Source organism: Schistocerca nitens, chromosome 1, assembly GCF_023898315.1.
Source record: "Schistocerca nitens isolate TAMUIC-IGC-003100 chromosome 1, iqSchNite1.1, whole genome shotgun sequence".
In the NCBI taxonomy this organism is placed as follows: domain Eukaryota; kingdom Metazoa; phylum Arthropoda; class Insecta; order Orthoptera; family Acrididae; genus Schistocerca; species Schistocerca nitens.
The window spans coordinates 1,093,515,198-1,093,532,297 of NC_064614.1; the positions used below are offsets into that span (position 1 = coordinate 1,093,515,198).

The following is a 17,100-nucleotide window of genomic DNA, read 5'->3' on the forward strand; positions in this document are numbered from 1 at the left end:
CGTTTTTCCCATATTTGCGTTTTTCCCACATTTGCGTTTTTCCCACATTTGCGTTTTTCCCACATTTGCGTTTTTCCCACATTTGCGTTTTTCCCACATTTGCGTTTTTCCCACATTTGCGTTTTTCCCACATTTGCGTTTTTCCCACATTTGCGTTTTTCCCACATTTGCGTTTTTCCCACATTTGCGTTTTTCCCACATTTGCGTTTTTCCCACATTTGCGTTTTTCCCACATTTGCGTCTTTCCCACATTTGCGTCTTTCCCACATTTGCGTCTTTCCCACATTTGCGTCTTTCCCACATTTGCGTCTTTCCCACATTTGCGTCTTTCCCATATTTGCGTCTTTCCCATATTTGCGTTTTTCCCATATTTGCGTTTTTCCCATATTTGCGTTTTTCCCATATTTGCGTTTTTCCCATATTTGCGTTTTTCCCATATTTGCGTTTTTCCCATATTTGCGTTTTTCCCATATTTGCGTTTTTCCCATATTTGCGTTTTTCCCATATTTGCGTTTTTCCCATATTTGGATTTAACCCGAATTTGGGTTTTTCGCTTTACTCACGAACCCATCCTTCCAACCGATTCATTCTTCTAGTCAAGTTGTGCCAAAAATTTCTCTTCTGCATATTTGCGTTTTTCCCATATTTCCCTTTTTCCCATATTTCCCTTTTTCCCATATTTGCCTTTTTCCCATATTTGCCTTTTTCCCATATTTGCGTTTTTCCCATATTTGCGTTTTTGCCATATTTGCGTTTTTGCCATATTTGCGTTTTTGCCATATTTGCGTTTTTGCCATATTTGCGTTTTTGCCATATTTGCGTTTTTGCCATGTTTGCGTTTTTGCCATGTTTGCGTTTTTGCCATGTTTGCGTTTTTGCCATGTTTGCGTTTTTGCCATGTTTGCGTTTTTGCCATGTTTGCGTTTTTGCCATGTTTGCGTTTTTGCCATGTTTGCGTTTTTGCCATGTTTGCGTTTTTTCCATGTTTGCGTTTTTGCCATGTTTGCGTTTTTGCCATGTTTGCGTTTTTGCCATGTTTGCGTCTTTGCCATGTTTGCGTCTTTGCCATGTTTGCGTCTTTGCCATGTTTGCGTCTTTGCCATGTTTGCGTCTTTGCCATGTTTGCGTTTTTGCCATGTTTGCGTTTTTGCCATGTTTGCGTTTTTGCCATGTTTGCGTTTTTGCCATGTTTGCGTTTTTGCCAAGTTTGCGTTTTTGCCACGTTTGCGTTTTTGCCACGTTTGCGTTTTTGCCACGTTTGCGTTTTTGCCACGTTTGCGTTTTTGCCACGTTTGCGTTTTTGCCACGTTTGCGTTTTTGCCACGTTTGCGTTTTTGCCACGTTTGCGTTTTTGCCACGTTTGCGTTTTTGCCACGTTTGCGTTTTTGCCACGTTTGCGTTTTTGCCACGTTTGCGTTTTTGCCACGTTTGCGTTTTTGCCATTACTCACGAACCCATCCTTCCAACCGATTGATTCTTCTAGTCAAGTTGTGCCAAAAATTTCTCTTCTGCATATGTGCGATTTTCCCATATTTGCCCTTTTCCCATATTTGCCCTTTTCCCATATTTGCCCTTTTCCCATATTTGCCCTTTTCCCGTATTTGCCCTTTTCCCATATTTGCCCTTTTCCCATATTTGCCCTTTTCCCATATTTGCGTTTTTCCCATTACTCACGAACCTATCCTTCCAACCGATTCCTTCTTCTAGTTAAGTTGTGCCACAAAATTCTCTTCTGCATATTTGCGTTTTTCCCATATTTGCGTTTTTCCCATATTTCCGTATTTCCCATATTTGCGTTTTTCCCATAATTGCGTTTTTCCCATATTTGCGTTTTTCCCATATTTGCGTTTTTCCCATATTTGCGTTTTTCCCATATTTGCGTTTTTCCCACATTTGCGTTTTTCCCACATTTGCGTTTTTCCCACATTTGCGTTTTTCCCACATTTGCGTTTTTCCCACATTTGCGTTTTTGCCACGTTTGCGTTTTTGCCACGTTTGCGTTTTTGCCACGTTTGCGTTTTTGCCACGTTTGCGTTTTTCCCACATTTGCGTTTTTCCCACATTTGCGTTTTTCCCACATTTGCGTTTTTCCCACATTTGCGTTTTTCCCACATTTGCGTTTTTCCCACAATTGCGTTTTTCCCATATTTGCGTTTTCCCATATTTGCGTTTTCCCCATATTTGCGTTTTCCCCATATTTGCGTTTTCCCCATATTTGCGTTTTCCCCATATTTGCGTTTTCCCCATATTTGCGTTTTCCCCATATTTGCGTTTTTCCCATATTTGCGTTTTCCCCATATTTGCGTTTTTCCCATATTTGCGTTTTCCCCATATTTGCGTTTTTCCCATATTTGCGTTTTTCCCATATTTGCGTTTTTCCCATATTTGCGTTTTTCCCATATTAGCGTTTTTCCCATATTTGCGATTTTCCCATATTTGCGATTTTCCCACATTTGCGTTTTTCCCACATTTGCCTTTTTCCCACATTTGCGTTTTAACCATATTTGCGTTTTTCGCATATTTGCGATTTTCGCATATTTGCGTTTTTCGCATATTTGCGTTTTTCGCATATTTGCGTTTTTCGCATATTTGCGTTTTTCGCATATTTGCGTTTTTCGCATATTTGCGTTTTTCGCATATTTGCGTTTTTCCTATTTCTCACGAACCCATCCTTCCAACCGATTCCTCCTTCTAGTCAAGTTGTGCCACAAAAATCTCTTCTGCATATTCGCGAATTTCCCATATTTGCGTTTTTCCCATTTTTGCCTTTTTCCCATATTTGCCTTTTCCCCATATTTGCCTTTCTCCCATATTTGCCTTTTTCCCCATATTTGCCTTTTTCCCCATATTTGCCTTTTTCCCATATTTGCCATTTTCCCATATTTGCCTTTTTCCCATATTTGCCTTTTTCCCAAATTTGCCTTTTTCCCAAATTTGCCTTTTTCCCAAATTTGCCTTTTTCCCATGTTTGCCTTTTTCCCATATTTGCCTTTTTCCCATATTTGCCTTTTTCCCATATTTGCCTTTTTCCCATATTTGCCTTTTTCCCATATTTGCGTTTTTCCCATATTTGCGTTTTTCCCATATTTGCGTTTTTCCCATACTTGCGTTTTTCCCATATTTGCGTTTTACCCATATTTGCGTTTTTCCCATATTTGCGTTTTTCCCATATTTGCGTTTTTCCCATATTTGCGTTTTTCCCATTTTTTCGTTTTTCCCATATTTTCGTTTTTCCCATATTTTCGTTTTTCCCATATTTGCATTTTTTCCCATATTTGCATTTTTTCCCATATTTGCGTTTTTTGCCATATTTGCGTTTTTTGCCATATTTGCGTTTTTTGCCATATTTGCGTTTTTTGCCATATTTGCGTTTTTTGCCATATTTGCGTTTTTTGCCATATTTGCGTTTTTTGCCATATTTGCGTTTTTTGCCATATTTGCGTTTTTTGCCATATTTGCGTTTTTTGCCATATTTGCGTTTTTTGCCATATTTGCGTTTTTTGCCATATGTGCGTTTTTTGCCATATTTGCGTTTTTTGCCATATTTGCGTTTTTTGCCATATTTGCGATTTTGCCATATTTGCGTTATTGCCATATTTGCGTTTTTGCCATATTTGCGTTTTTGCCATATTTGCGTTTTTGCCATATTTGCGTTTTTGCCATATTTGCGATTTTGCCATATTTGCGTTTTTGCCATATTTGCGATTTTGCCATATTTGCGTTTTTGCCATATTTGCGTTTTTGCCATATTTGCGTTTTTGCCATATTTGCGTTTTTGCCATATTTGCGTTTTTGCCATATTTGCGTTTTTGCCATATTTGCGTTTTTGCCATATTTGCGTTTTTGCCATATTTGCGTTTTTGCCATATTTGCGTTTTTGCCATATTTGCGTTTTTGCCATATTTGCGTTTTTGCCATATTTGCGCTTTTGCTATATTTGCGCTTTTGCCATATTTGCGCTTTTGCCATATTTGCGTTTTTCCCATATTTGCGCGTTTGCCATATTTGCGTTTTTCCCATTACTCTCGAACCCATCCTTCCAACCGATTCCTTCTTCTAGTCAAGTTGTGCCACAAAATTGTCTTCTGCATATTTGCGAATTTCCCATATTTCCTTTTTCTCCATATTTCCGTTTTTCCCATATTTGCGTTTTTCCAGTATTTGCGTTTTTCCAATATTTGCGTTTTTCCCATGTTTGCGTTTTTCCCATGTTTGCGTTTTTCCCATGTTTGCGTTTTTCCCATGTTTGCGTTTTTCCCATGTTTGCTTTTTTCCCATGTTTGCGTTTCCCCCTTATTTATGTTTCTCCATTATTTGCGTTTTTCCATTATTTGCGTTTTTCCATTATTTGCGTTTTTCCATTATTTGCGTTTGTCCATTATTTGCGTTTTTCCCATGTTTGCGTTTTTCCCATGTTTGCGTTTTTCCCATGTTTGCGTTTTTCCCATGTTTGCGTTTTTCCCATGTTTGCGTTTTTCCCATGTTTGCGTTTTTCCCATGTTTGCGTTTTTCCCATGTTTGCGTTTTTCCCATGTTTGCGTTTTTCCCATGTTTGCGTTTTTCCCATGTTTGCGTTTTTCCCATGTTTGCGTTTTTCCCATGTTTGCGTTTTTCCCAAGTTTGCGTTTTTCCCATGTTTGCGTTTTTCCCAAGTTTGCGTTTTTCCCATGTTTGCGTTTTTCCCATGTTTGCGTTTTTCCCATGTTTGCGTTTTTCCCATGTTTGCGTTTTTCCCATGTTTGCGTTTTTCCCATGTTTGCGTTTTTCCCATATTTGCGTTTTTCCCATTACTCACGAACCCATCCTTCCAACCGATTCCTTCTTCTATTCAAGTTGTGCCATAAAATTGTCTTCTGCATATTTGCGATTTTCCGATATTTCCTTTTTCTCCATATTTCCGTTTTTCCCATGTTTGCGTTTTTCCCATATTTTCGTTTTTCCCATATTTTCGTTTTTCCCATATTTTCGTTTTTCCCATATTTTCGTTTTTCCCATATTTTCGTTTTTCCCATATTTTCCTTTTTCCCATATTTTCGTTTTTCCCATATTTGCATTTTTTGCCATATTTGCGTTTTTTGCCATATTTGCGTTTTTTGCCATATTTGCGTTTTTTGCCATATTTGCGTTTTTTGCCATATTTGCGTTTTTTGCCATATTTGCGTTTTTTGTCATATTTGCGTTTTTTGCCATATTTGCGTTTTTTGCCATATTTGCGTTTTTTGCCATATTTGCGTTTTTGCCATATTTGCGTTTTTGCCATATTTGCGTTTTTGCCATATTTGCGTTTTTGCCATATTTGCGTTTTTGCCATATTTGCGTTTTTGCCATATTTGCGTTTTTGCCATATTTGCGTTTTTGCCATATTTGCGTTTTTGCCATATTTGCGTTTTTGCCATATTTGCGTTTTTGCCATATTTGCGTTTTTTGCCATATTTGCGTTTTTGCCATATTTGCGTTTTTCCCATTACTCTCGAACCCATCCTTCCAACCGATTCCTTCTTCTAGTCAAGTTGTGCCACAAAATTGTCTTCTGCATATTTGCGAATTTCCCATATTTCCTTTTTCTCCATATTTCCGTTTTTCCCATATTTGCGTTTTTCCAGTATTTGCGTTTTTCCAATATTTGCGTTTTTCCCATGTTTGCGTTTTTCCCATGTTTGCGTTTTTCCCATGTTTGCGTTTTTCCCATGTTTGCTTTTTTCCCATGTTTGCGTTTCCCCCTTATTTACGTTTTTCCATTATTTGCGTTTTTCCATTATTTGCGTTTTTCCATTATTTGCGTTTGTCCATTATTTGCGTTTTTCCCATGTTTGCGTTTTTCCCATGTTTGCGTTTTTCCCATGTTTGCGTTTTTCCCATGTTTGCGTTTTTCCCATGTTTGCGTTTTTCCCATGTTTGCGTTTTTCCCTATATTTGCGTTTTTCCCTATATTTGCGTTTTTCCCTATATTTGCGTTATTCCCTATATTTGCGTTTTTCCCTATATTTGCGTTTTTCCCTGTATTTGCGTTTTTCCCTATATTTGCGTTTTTCCCTATATTTGCGTTTTTCCCTATATTTGCGTTTTTCCCTATATTTGCGTTTTTCCCTATATTTGCGTTTTTGCCTATATTTGCGTTTTTCCCATATTTGAGTTTTTCCCTATATTTGCGTTTTCCCCATATTTGCGTTTTCCCCATATTTGCGTTTTCTCCATATTTGCGTTTTTCCCATATTTGCGTTTTTCTCATATTTGCGTTTTTGCGATATTTGCGTTTTTCCCATGTTTGCGTTTTTCCCATGTTTGCGTTTTTCCCATGTTTGCGTTTTTCCCATATTTTCGTTTTTCCCATATTTGCGTTTTTCCCATATTTGCGTTTTTCCCATATTTGCGTTTTTCCCATATTTGCGTTTTTCCCATATTTGCGTTTTTCCCATATTTGCGTGTTTCCCATATTTGCGTGTTTCCCATATTTGCGTGTTTCCCATATTTGCGTGTTTCCCATATTTGCGTGTTTCCCATATTTGCGTGTTTCCCATATTTGCGTGTTTCCCATATTTGCGTGTTTCCCATATTTGCGTGTTTCCCATATTTGCGTGTTTCGCATATTTGCGTGTTTCCCATATTTGCGTGTTTCCCATATTTGCGTGTTTCCCATATTTGCGTTTTTGCCATATTTGCGTTTTTGCCATATTTGCGTTTTTGCCATATTTGCGTTTTTGCCATATTTGCGTTTTTGCCATATTTGCGTTTTTGCCATATTAGCGTTTTTGCCATATTTGCGTTTTTGCCATATTTGCGTTTTTGCCATATTTGCGTTTTTGCCATATTTGCGTTTTTGCCATATTTGCGTTTTTGCCATATTTGCGTTTTTGCCATATTTGCGTTTTTGCCATATTTGCGTTTTTGCCATATTTGCGTTTTTGCCATATTTGCGTTTTTGCCATATTTGCGTTTTTCCCATATTTGCGTTTTTCCCATATTATGATTTTTCCCATTACTCACGAACCGATCCCTCCAACCAATACGTTCTTCTAGTCAAGTTGTGCCACAAAATTCTCTTCTGTATATTTGCGTTTTTCCCATATTTGCGTTTTTCCCATATTTGCGTTTTTCCCATATTTGCGTTTTTCCCATATTTGCGTTTTTCCCATATTTGCGTTTTTCCCATATTTGCGTTTTTCCCATATTTGCGTTTTTCCCATATTTGCGTTTTTCCCATATTTGCGTTTTTCCCATATTTGCGTTTTTCCCATATTTGCGTTTTTCCCATATTTGCGTTTTTCCCATATTTGCGTTTTTCCCATATTTGCGTTTTTCCCATATTTGCGTTTTTCCCATATTTGCGTTTTTCCCATATTTGCGTTTTTCCCATATTTGCGTTTTTCCCATATTTGCATTTTTCACACATTTGCATTTTTCCCACATTTGCCTTTTTGCAACATTTGCCTTTTTGCCACATTTGCCTTTTTGCCACATTTGCCTTTTTGCCACATTTGCCTTTTTGCCACATTTGCCTTTTTGCCACATTTGCGTTTTTGCCACATTTGCCTTTTTGCCACATTTGCCTTTTTGCCACATTTGCCTCTTTGCCACATTTTCTCTTTGCCACATTTGCCTTTTTGCCACATTTGCCTTTTTGCCACATTTGCCTTTTTGCCACATTTGCCTTTTTGCCACATTTGCCTTTTTGCCACATTTGCCTTTTTGCCACATTTGCCTTTTTGCCACATTTGCCTTTTTGCCACATTTGCCTTTTTGCCACATTTGCATTTTTGCCACATTTGCCTTTTTGCCACATTTGCCTTTTTGCCACATTTGCCTTTTTGCCACATTTGCCTTTTTGCCACATTTGCCTTTTTGCCACATTTGCCTTTTTGCCACATTTGCCTTTTTGCCACATTTGCCTTTTTGCCACATTTGCCTTTTTGCCACATTTGCCTTTTTGCCACATTTGCCTTTTTGCCACATTTGCCTTTTTGCCACATTTGCCTTTTCGCCACATTTGCCTTTTTGCCACATTTGCCTTTTTGCCACATTTGCCTTTTTGCCACATTTGCCTTTTTGCCACATTTGCCTTTTTGCCACATTTGCCTTTTTGCCACATTTGCCTTTTTGCCACATTTGCCTTTTTGCCACATTTGCCTTTTTGCCACATTTGCCTTTTTGCCACACTTGCCTTTTTGCCACACTTGTCTTTTTGCCACACTTGCCTTTTTGCCACACTTGCCACTTTCCCATACTTGCCGCTTTCCCATACTTGCCGCTTTCCCATACTTGCCGCTTTCCCATACTTGCCGCTTTCCCATACTTGCCGCTTTCCCATACTTGCCGCTTTCCCATACTTGCCGCTTTCCCATACTTGCCGCTTTCCCATACTTGCCGCTTTCCCATACTTGCCGCTTTCCCATACTTGCCGCTTTCCCATACTTGCCGCTTTCCCATACTTGCCGCTTTCCCATACTTGCCGCTTTCCCATACTTGCCGCTTTCCCATACTTGCCGCTTTCCCATACTTGCCGCTTTCCCATACTTGCCGCTTTCCCATACTTGCCGCGTTCCCATACTTGCCGCTTTGCCATACTTGCCGCATTGCCATACTTGCCGCTTTGCCATACTTGCCGCTTTGCCATACTTGCCGCTTTGCCATACTTGCCGCTTTGCCATACTTGCCGCTTTGCCATACTTGCCGCTTTGCCATACTTGCCGCTTTGCCATACTTGCCGCTTTGCCATACTTGCCGCTTTGCCATACTTGCCGCTTTGCCATACTTGCCGCTTTGCCATATTTGCGTTTTTCCCATATTTGCGTTTTTCCCATATTTGCGTTTTTCCCATATTTGCGTTTTTCCCATATTTGCGTTTTTCCCATATTTGCGTTTTTCCCATATTTGCGTTTTTCCCATATTTGCGTTTTTCCCATATTTGCGTTTTTCCCATATTTGCGTTTTTCCCATATTTGCGTTTTTCCCATATTTGCGTTTTTCCCATATTTGCGTTTTTCCCATATTTGCGTTTTTCCCATATTTGCGTTTTTCCCATATTTGCGTTTTTCCCATATTTGCGTTTTTCCCATATTTGCGTTTTTCCCATATTTGCGTTTTTCCCATATTTGCGTTTCTCCCATATTTGCGTTTCTCCCATATTTGCGTTTTTCCCATTACTCACGAACCCATCCTTCCAACCGATTCCTCCTTCTAGTCAAGTTGTGCCACAACAATCGCTACTGCATTTTTCGTTTTTCGCATATTTGCGTTTTTCGCATATTTGCGTCTTTCGCACATTTGCGTCTTTCGCACATTTGCGTTTTTCGTACATTTGCGTTTTTCGCACATATGCGTTTTTCGCACATCTGCGTTTTTCGCACATCTGCGTTTTTCGCACATCTGCGTTTTTCGCACATTTGCGTTTTTCCCACATTTGCGTTTTTCCCACATTTGCGTTTTTCCCACATTTGCGTTTTTCCCATATTTGCGTTTTTCCCATATTTGCGTTTTTCCCATATTTGCGATTTTCCCATATTTGCGATTTTCCCATATTTGCGATTTTCCCATATTTGCGTTTTTCCCATATTTGCGATTTTCCCATATTTGCGATTTTCCCATATTTGCGATTTTCCCATATTTGCGATTTTCCCATATTTGCGTTTATCCCATATTTGCGTTTATCCCATATTTGCGTTTTTCCCATATTTGCGTTTTTCCCACATTGGCCTTTTTTCCACATTTGCGTTTTTCCCACATTTGCGATTTTCGCATATTTGCGTTTTTCGCATATTTGCATTTTTCGCATATTTGCGTTTTTCGCATATTTGCGTTTTTCGCATATTTGCGTTTTTCGCATATTTGCGTTTTTCGCATATTTGCGTTTTTCGCATATTTGCGTTTTTCGCATATTTGCGTTTTTCGCATATTTGCATTTTTCGCATATTTGCATTTTTCGCATATTTGCATTTTTCACATATTTGCATTTTTCACATATTTGCGTTTTTCCCATTACTCTCGGACCCATCCTTCCAACCGATACCTTCTTCTATTCAAGTTGTGCCATAAAATTGTCTTCTGCATATTTGCGATTTTCCGATACTTCGTTTTTCCCCATATTTCCGTTTTTCCCATATTTGCGTTTTCCCCATATTTGCGTTTTCCCCATATTTGCGTTTTCCCCATATTTGCGTTTTCCCCATATTTGCGTTTTCCCCATATTTGCGTTTTCCCCATATTTGCGTTTTCCCCATATTTGCGTTTTCCCCATATTTGCGTTTTCCCCATATTTGCGTTTTCCCCATATTTGCGTTTTTGCCATATTTGCGTTTTCGCCATATTTGGGTTTTTGCCATATTTGGGTTTTTGCCATATTTGGGTTTTTGCCATATTTGCGTTTTTGCCATATTTGCGTTTTTGCCATATTTGCGTTTTTGCCATATTTGCGTTTTTGCCATATTTGCGTTTTTGCCATATTTGCGTTTTTGCCATATTTGCGTTTTTGCCATATTTGCGTTTTTGCCATATTTGCGTTTTTGCCATATTTGCGTTTTTGCCATATTTGCGTTTTTCCCATGTTTGCTTTTTTCCCAAGTTTGCGTTTCCCCTTATTTACGTTTTTCCATTATTTGCGTTTTTCCATTATTTGCGTTTTTCCATTATTTGCGTTTGTCCATTATTTGCGTTTTTCCCATGTTTGCGTTTTTCCCATGTTTGCGTTTTTCCCATGTTTGCGTTTTTCCCATGTTTGCGTTTTTCCCATGTTTGCGTTTTTCCCATGTTTGCGTTTTTCCCATGTTTGCGTTTTTCCCATGTTTGCGTTTTTCCCATGTTTGCGTTTTTCCCATGTTTGCGTTATTCCCATGTTTGCGTTATTCCCATGTTTGCGTTTTCCCCATATTTGCGTTTTCCCCATATTTGCGTTTTCCCCATATTTGCGTTTTCCCCATATTTGCGTTTTCCCCATATTTGCGTTTTCCCCATATTTGCGTTTTCCCCATATTTGCGTTTTCCCCATATTTGCGTTTTCCCCATATTTGCGTTTTTGCCATATTTGCGTTTTTGCCATATTTGCGTTTTTGCCATATTTGCGTTTTTGCCATATTTGCGTTTTTGCCATATTTGCGTTTTTCCCATATTTGCGTTTTTCCCATATTTGCGTTTTTCCCATATTTGCGTTTTTCCCATATTTGCGTTTTACCCATATTTGCGTTTTACCCATATTTGCGTTTTTCCCATATTTGCGTTTTTCCCATGTTTGCATTTTTTCCCATATTTGCATTTTTTGCCATATTTGCGTTTTTTGCCATATTTGCGTTTTTTGCCATATTTGCGTTTTTTGCCATATTTGCGTTTTTTGCCATATTTGCGTTTTTTGCCATATTTGCGTTTTTTGCCATATTTGCGTTTTTTCCATATTTGCGTTTTTTGCCATATTTGCGTTTTTTGCCATATTTGCGTTTTTTGCCATATTTGCGTTTTTGCCATATTTGCGTTTTTGCCATATTTGCGTTTTTGCCATATTTGCGTTTTTGCCATATTTGCGTTTTTGCCATATTTTCGTTTTTCCCATGTTTGCTTTTTTCCCATGTTTGCGTTTCCCCTTATTTACGTTTTTCCATTATTTGCGTTTTTCCATTATTTGCGTTTTTCCATTATTTGCGTTTGTCCATTATTTGCGTTTTTCCCATATTTGCGTTTTTCCCATATTTGCGTTTTTCCCATATTTGCGTTTTTCCCATATTTGCGTTTTTCCCATATTTGCGTTTTTCCCATATTTGCGTTTTTCCCATATTTGCGTTTTTCCCATATTTGCGTTTTTCCCATATTTGCGTTTTTCCCATATTTGCGTTTTTCCCATATTTGCGTTTCTCCCATATTTGCGTTTCTCCCATATTTGCGTTTTTCCCATTACTCACGAACCCATCCTTCCAACCGATTCCTCCTTCTAGTCAAGTTGTGCCACAACAATCGCTACTGCATTTTTCGTTTTTCGCATATTTGCGTTTTTCGCATATTTGCGTCTTTCGCACATTTGCGTCTTTCGCACATTTGCGTTTTTCGTACATTTGCGTTTTTCGCACATATGCGTTTTTCGCACATCTGCGTTTTTCGCACATCTGCGTTTTTCGCACATCTGCGTTTTTCGCACATTTGCGTTTTTCCCACATTTGCGTTTTTCCCACATTTGCGTTTTTCCCACATTTGCGTTTTTCCCATATTTGCGTTTTTCCCATATTTGCGTTTTTCCCATATTTGCGATTTTCCCATATTTGCGATTTTCCCATATTTGCGATTTTCCCATATTTGCGTTTTTCCCATATTTGCGATTTTCCCATATTTGCGATTTTCCCATATTTGCGATTTTCCCATATTTGCGATTTTCCCATATTTGCGTTTATCCCATATTTGCGTTTATCCCATATTTGCGTTTTTCCCATATTTGCGTTTTTCCCACATTGGCCTTTTTTCCACATTTGCGTTTTTCCCACATTTGCGATTTTCGCATATTTGCGTTTTTCGCATATTTGCATTTTTCGCATATTTGCGTTTTTCGCATATTTGCGTTTTTCGCATATTTGCGTTTTTCGCATATTTGCGTTTTTCGCATATTTGCGTTTTTCGCATATTTGCGTTTTTCGCATATTTGCGTTTTTCGCATATTTGCATTTTTCGCATATTTGCATTTTTCGCATATTTGCATTTTTCACATATTTGCATTTTTCACATATTTGCGTTTTTCCCATTACTCTCGGACCCATCCTTCCAACCGATACCTTCTTCTATTCAAGTTGTGCCATAAAATTGTCTTCTGCATATTTGCGATTTTCCGATACTTCGTTTTTCCCCATATTTCCGTTTTTCCCATATTTGCGTTTTCCCCATATTTGCGTTTTCCCCATATTTGCGTTTTCCCCATATTTGCGTTTTCCCCATATTTGCGTTTTCCCCATATTTGCGTTTTCCCCATATTTGCGTTTTCCCCATATTTGCGTTTTCCCCATATTTGCGTTTTCCCCATATTTGCGTTTTCCCCATATTTGCGTTTTTGCCATATTTGCGTTTTCGCCATATTTGGGTTTTTGCCATATTTGGGTTTTTGCCATATTTGGGTTTTTGCCATATTTGCGTTTTTGCCATATTTGCGTTTTTGCCATATTTGCGTTTTTGCCATATTTGCGTTTTTGCCATATTTGCGTTTTTGCCATATTTGCGTTTTTGCCATATTTGCGTTTTTGCCATATTTGCGTTTTTGCCATATTTGCGTTTTTGCCATATTTGCGTTTTTGCCATATTTGCGTTTTTCCCATGTTTGCTTTTTTCCCAAGTTTGCGTTTCCCCTTATTTACGTTTTTCCATTATTTGCGTTTTTCCATTATTTGCGTTTTTCCATTATTTGCGTTTCTCCATTATTTGCGTTTTTCCCATGTTTGCGTTTTTCCCATGTTTGCGTTTTTCCCATGTTTGCGTTTTTCCCATGTTTGCGTTTTTCCCATGTTTGCGTTTTTCCCATGTTTGCGTTTTTCCCATGTTTGCGTTTTTCCCATGTTTGCGTTTTTCCCATGTTTGCGTTTTTCCCATGTTTGCGTTATTCCCATGTTTGCGTTATTCCCATGTTTGCGTTTTCCCCATATTTGCGTTTTCCCCATATTTGCGTTTTCCCCATATTTGCGTTTTCCCCATATTTGCGTTTTCCCCATATTTGCGTTTTCCCCATATTTGCGTTTTCCCCATATTTGCGTTTTCCCCATATTTGCGTTTTCCCCATATTTGCGTTTTTGCCATATTTGCGTTTTTGCCATATTTGCGTTTTTGCCATATTTGCGTTTTTGCCATATTTGCGTTTTTCCCATATTTGCGTTTTTCCCATATTTGCGTTTTTCCCATATTTGCGTTTTACCCATATTTGCGTTTTACCCATATTTGCGTTTTTCCCATATTTGCGTTTTTCCCATGTTTGCATTTTTTCCCATATTTGCATTTTTTGCCATATTTGCGTTTTTTGCCATATTTGCGTTTTTTGCCATATTTGCGTTTTTTGCCATATTTGCGTTTTTTGCCATATTTGCGTTTTTTGCCATATTTGCGTTTTTTGCCATATTTGCGTTTTTTCCATATTTGCGTTTTTTGCCATATTTGCGTTTTTTGCCATATTTGCGTTTTTTGCCATATTTGCGTTTTTGCCATATTTGCGTTTTTGCCATATTTGCGTTTTTGCCATATTTGCGTTTTTGCCATATTTGCGTTTTTGCCATATTTTCGTTTTTCCCATGTTTGCTTTTTTCCCATGTTTGCGTTTCCCCTTATTTACGTTTTTCCATTATTTGCGTTTTTCCATTATTTGCGTTTTTCCATTATTTGCGTTTGTCCATTATTTGCGTTTTTCCCATGTTTGCGTTTTTCCCATGTTTGCGTTTTTCCCATGTTTGCGTTTTTCCCATGTTTGCGTTTTTCCCATGTTTGCGTTTTTCCCATGTTTGCGTTTTTCCCATGTTTGCGTTTTTCCCATGTTTGCGTTTTTCCCATGTTTGCGTTTTCCCCATATTTGCGTTTTCCCCATATTTGGGTTTTCCCCATATTTGCGTTTTCCCCATATTTGCGTTTTCCCCATATTTGCGTTTTCCCCATATTTGCGTTTTCCCCATATTTGCGTTTTCCCCATATTTGCGTTTTCCCCATATTTGCGTTTTCCCCATATTTGCGTTTTCCCCATATTTGCGTTTTCCCCATATTTGCGTTTTCCCCATATTTGCGTTTTTGCCATATTTGCGTTTTTGCCATATTTGGGTTTTTGCCATATTTGGGTTTTTGCCATATTTGGGTTTTTGCCATATTTGGGTTTTTGCCATATTTGCGTTTTTGCCATATTTGCGTTTTTGCCATATTTGCGTTTTTGCCATATTTGCGTTTTTGCCATATTTGCGTTTTTGCCATATTTGCGTTTTTGCCATATTTGCGTTTTTGCCATATTTGCTTTTTTGCCATATTTGCGTTTTTCCCATTACTCTCGAACCCATCCTTCCAACCGATACCTTCTTCTAGTCAAGTAGTGCCACAAAATTGTCTTCTGCATATTTGCGAATTTCCCATATTTCCTTTTTCTCCATATTTCCGTTTTTCCCATATTTGCGTTTTCCCAGTATTTGCGTTTTTCCAATATTTGCGTTTTTCCAATATTTGCGTTTTTCCCATGTTTGCATTTTTCCCATGTTTGCGTTTTTCCCATGTTTGCGTATTTCCCATGTTTGCGTATTTCCCATGTTTGCGTTTTTCCCATGTTTGCCTTTTTCCCATATTTGCCTTTTTCCCCATATTTGCCTTTTTCCCATATTTGCCATTTTCCCATATTTGCCTTTTTCCCATATTTGCCTTTTTCCCATATTTGCCTTTTTCCCAAATTTGCCTTTTTCCCAAATTTGCCTTTTTCCCATATTTGCCATTTTCCCATATTTGCCTTTTTCCCAAATTTGCCTTTTTCCCAAATTTGCCTTTTTCCCAAATTTGCCTTTTTCCCATATTTGCCTTTTTCCCATTTTTGCGTTTTTCCCATTTTTGCGTTTTTCCCATTTTTGCGTTTTTCCCATATTTGCGTTTTCCCCATATTTCCGTTTTTCCCATATTTGCGTTTTACCCATATTTGCGTTTTTCCCATATTTGCGTTTTTCCCATATTTGCGTTTTTCCCATATTTTCGTTTTTCCCATATTTTCGTTTTTCCCATATTTTCGTTTTTCCCATATTTTCGTTTTTCCCATATTTTCGTTTTTCCCATATTTTCCTTTTTCCCATATTTTCGTTTTTCCCATATTTGCATTTTTTCCCATATTTGCATTTTTTGCCATATTTGCGTTTTTTGCCATATTTGCGTTTTTGCCATATTTGCGTTTTTGCCATATTTGCGTTTTTGCCATATTTGCGTTTTTGCCATATTTGCGTTTTTGCCATATTTGCGTTTTTGCCATATTTGCGTTTTTGCCATATTTGCGTTTTTGCCATATTTGCGTTTTTGCCATATTTGCGTTTTTGCCATATTTGCGATTTTGCCATATTTGCGATTTTGCCATATTTGCGTTTTTGCCATATTTGCGTTTTTGCCATATTTGCGTTTTTGCCATATTTGCGTTTTTGCCATATTTGCGTTTTTGCCATATTTGCGTTTTTGCCATATTTGCGCTTTTGCCATATTTGCGCTTTTGCCATATTTGCGCTTTTGCCATATTTGCGTTTTTCCCATTACTCTCAAACCCATCCTTCCAACCGATTCCTTCTTCTAGTCAAGTTGTGCCACAAAATTGTCTTCTGCATATTTGCGAATTTCCCACATTTCCTTTTTCTCCATATTTCCGTTTTTCCCATATTTGCGTTTTTCCAGTATTTGCGTTTTTCCAATATTTGCGTTTTTCCCATGTTTGCGTTTTTCCCATGTTTGCGTTTTTCCCATGTTTGCGTTTTTCCCATGTTTGCTTTTCTCCCATGTTTGCGTTTCCCCTTATTTACGTTTTTCCATTATTTGCGTTTTTCCATTATTTGCGTTTTTCCATTATTTGCGTTTGTCCATTATTTGCGTTTTTCCCATGTTTGCGTTTTTCCCATGTTTGCGTTTTTCCCATGTTTGCGTTTTTCCCATGTTTGCGTTTTTCCCATGTTTGCGTTTTTCCCATGTTTGCGTTTTTCCCATGTTTGCGTTTTTCCCATGTTTGCGTTTTTCCCATGTTTGCGTTTTTCCCATGTTTGCGTTTTTCCCATGTTTGCGTTTTTCCCATGTTTGCGTTTTTCCCATGTTTGCGTTTTTCCCATGTTTGCGTTTTTCCCATGTTTGCGTTTTTCCCATGTTTGCGTTTTTCCCATATTTGCGTTTTTCCCATGTTTGCGTTTTTCCCATGTTTGCGTTTTTCCCATATTTGCGTTTTTCCCATATTTGCGTTTTTCCCATTACTCACGAACCCATCCTTCCAACCGATTCCTTCTTCTATTCAAGTTGTGCCATAAAATTGTCTTCTGCATATTTGCGATTTTCCGATATTTCCTTTTTCTCCATATTTCCGTTTTTCCCATGTTTGCGTTTTTCCCATATTTTCGTTTTTCCCATATTTTCGTTTTTCCCATATTTTCGTTTTTCCCATATTTTCGTTTTACCCAT

The 17,100-nt window shown here is 38.1% G+C and overlaps 1 protein-coding gene across 1 annotated transcript in view; it reads right to left on the minus strand.

Moving 5' to 3' along the window:
• Positions 1 to 8,764, minus strand: part of LOC126230430 (antho-RFamide neuropeptides-like) — a 56,728-nt gene extending 47,964 nt beyond the window's left edge. Inside the window, exon 1 of the mRNA XM_049942405.1 lies at positions 8,159 to 8,764. Within this exon, the coding sequence (XP_049798362.1) occupies positions 8,159 to 8,764 (606 nt within the window). The remainder of the gene's footprint in view (positions 1 to 8,158) is intronic.
• Positions 8,765 to 17,100: the final 8,336 nt, after the last annotated feature.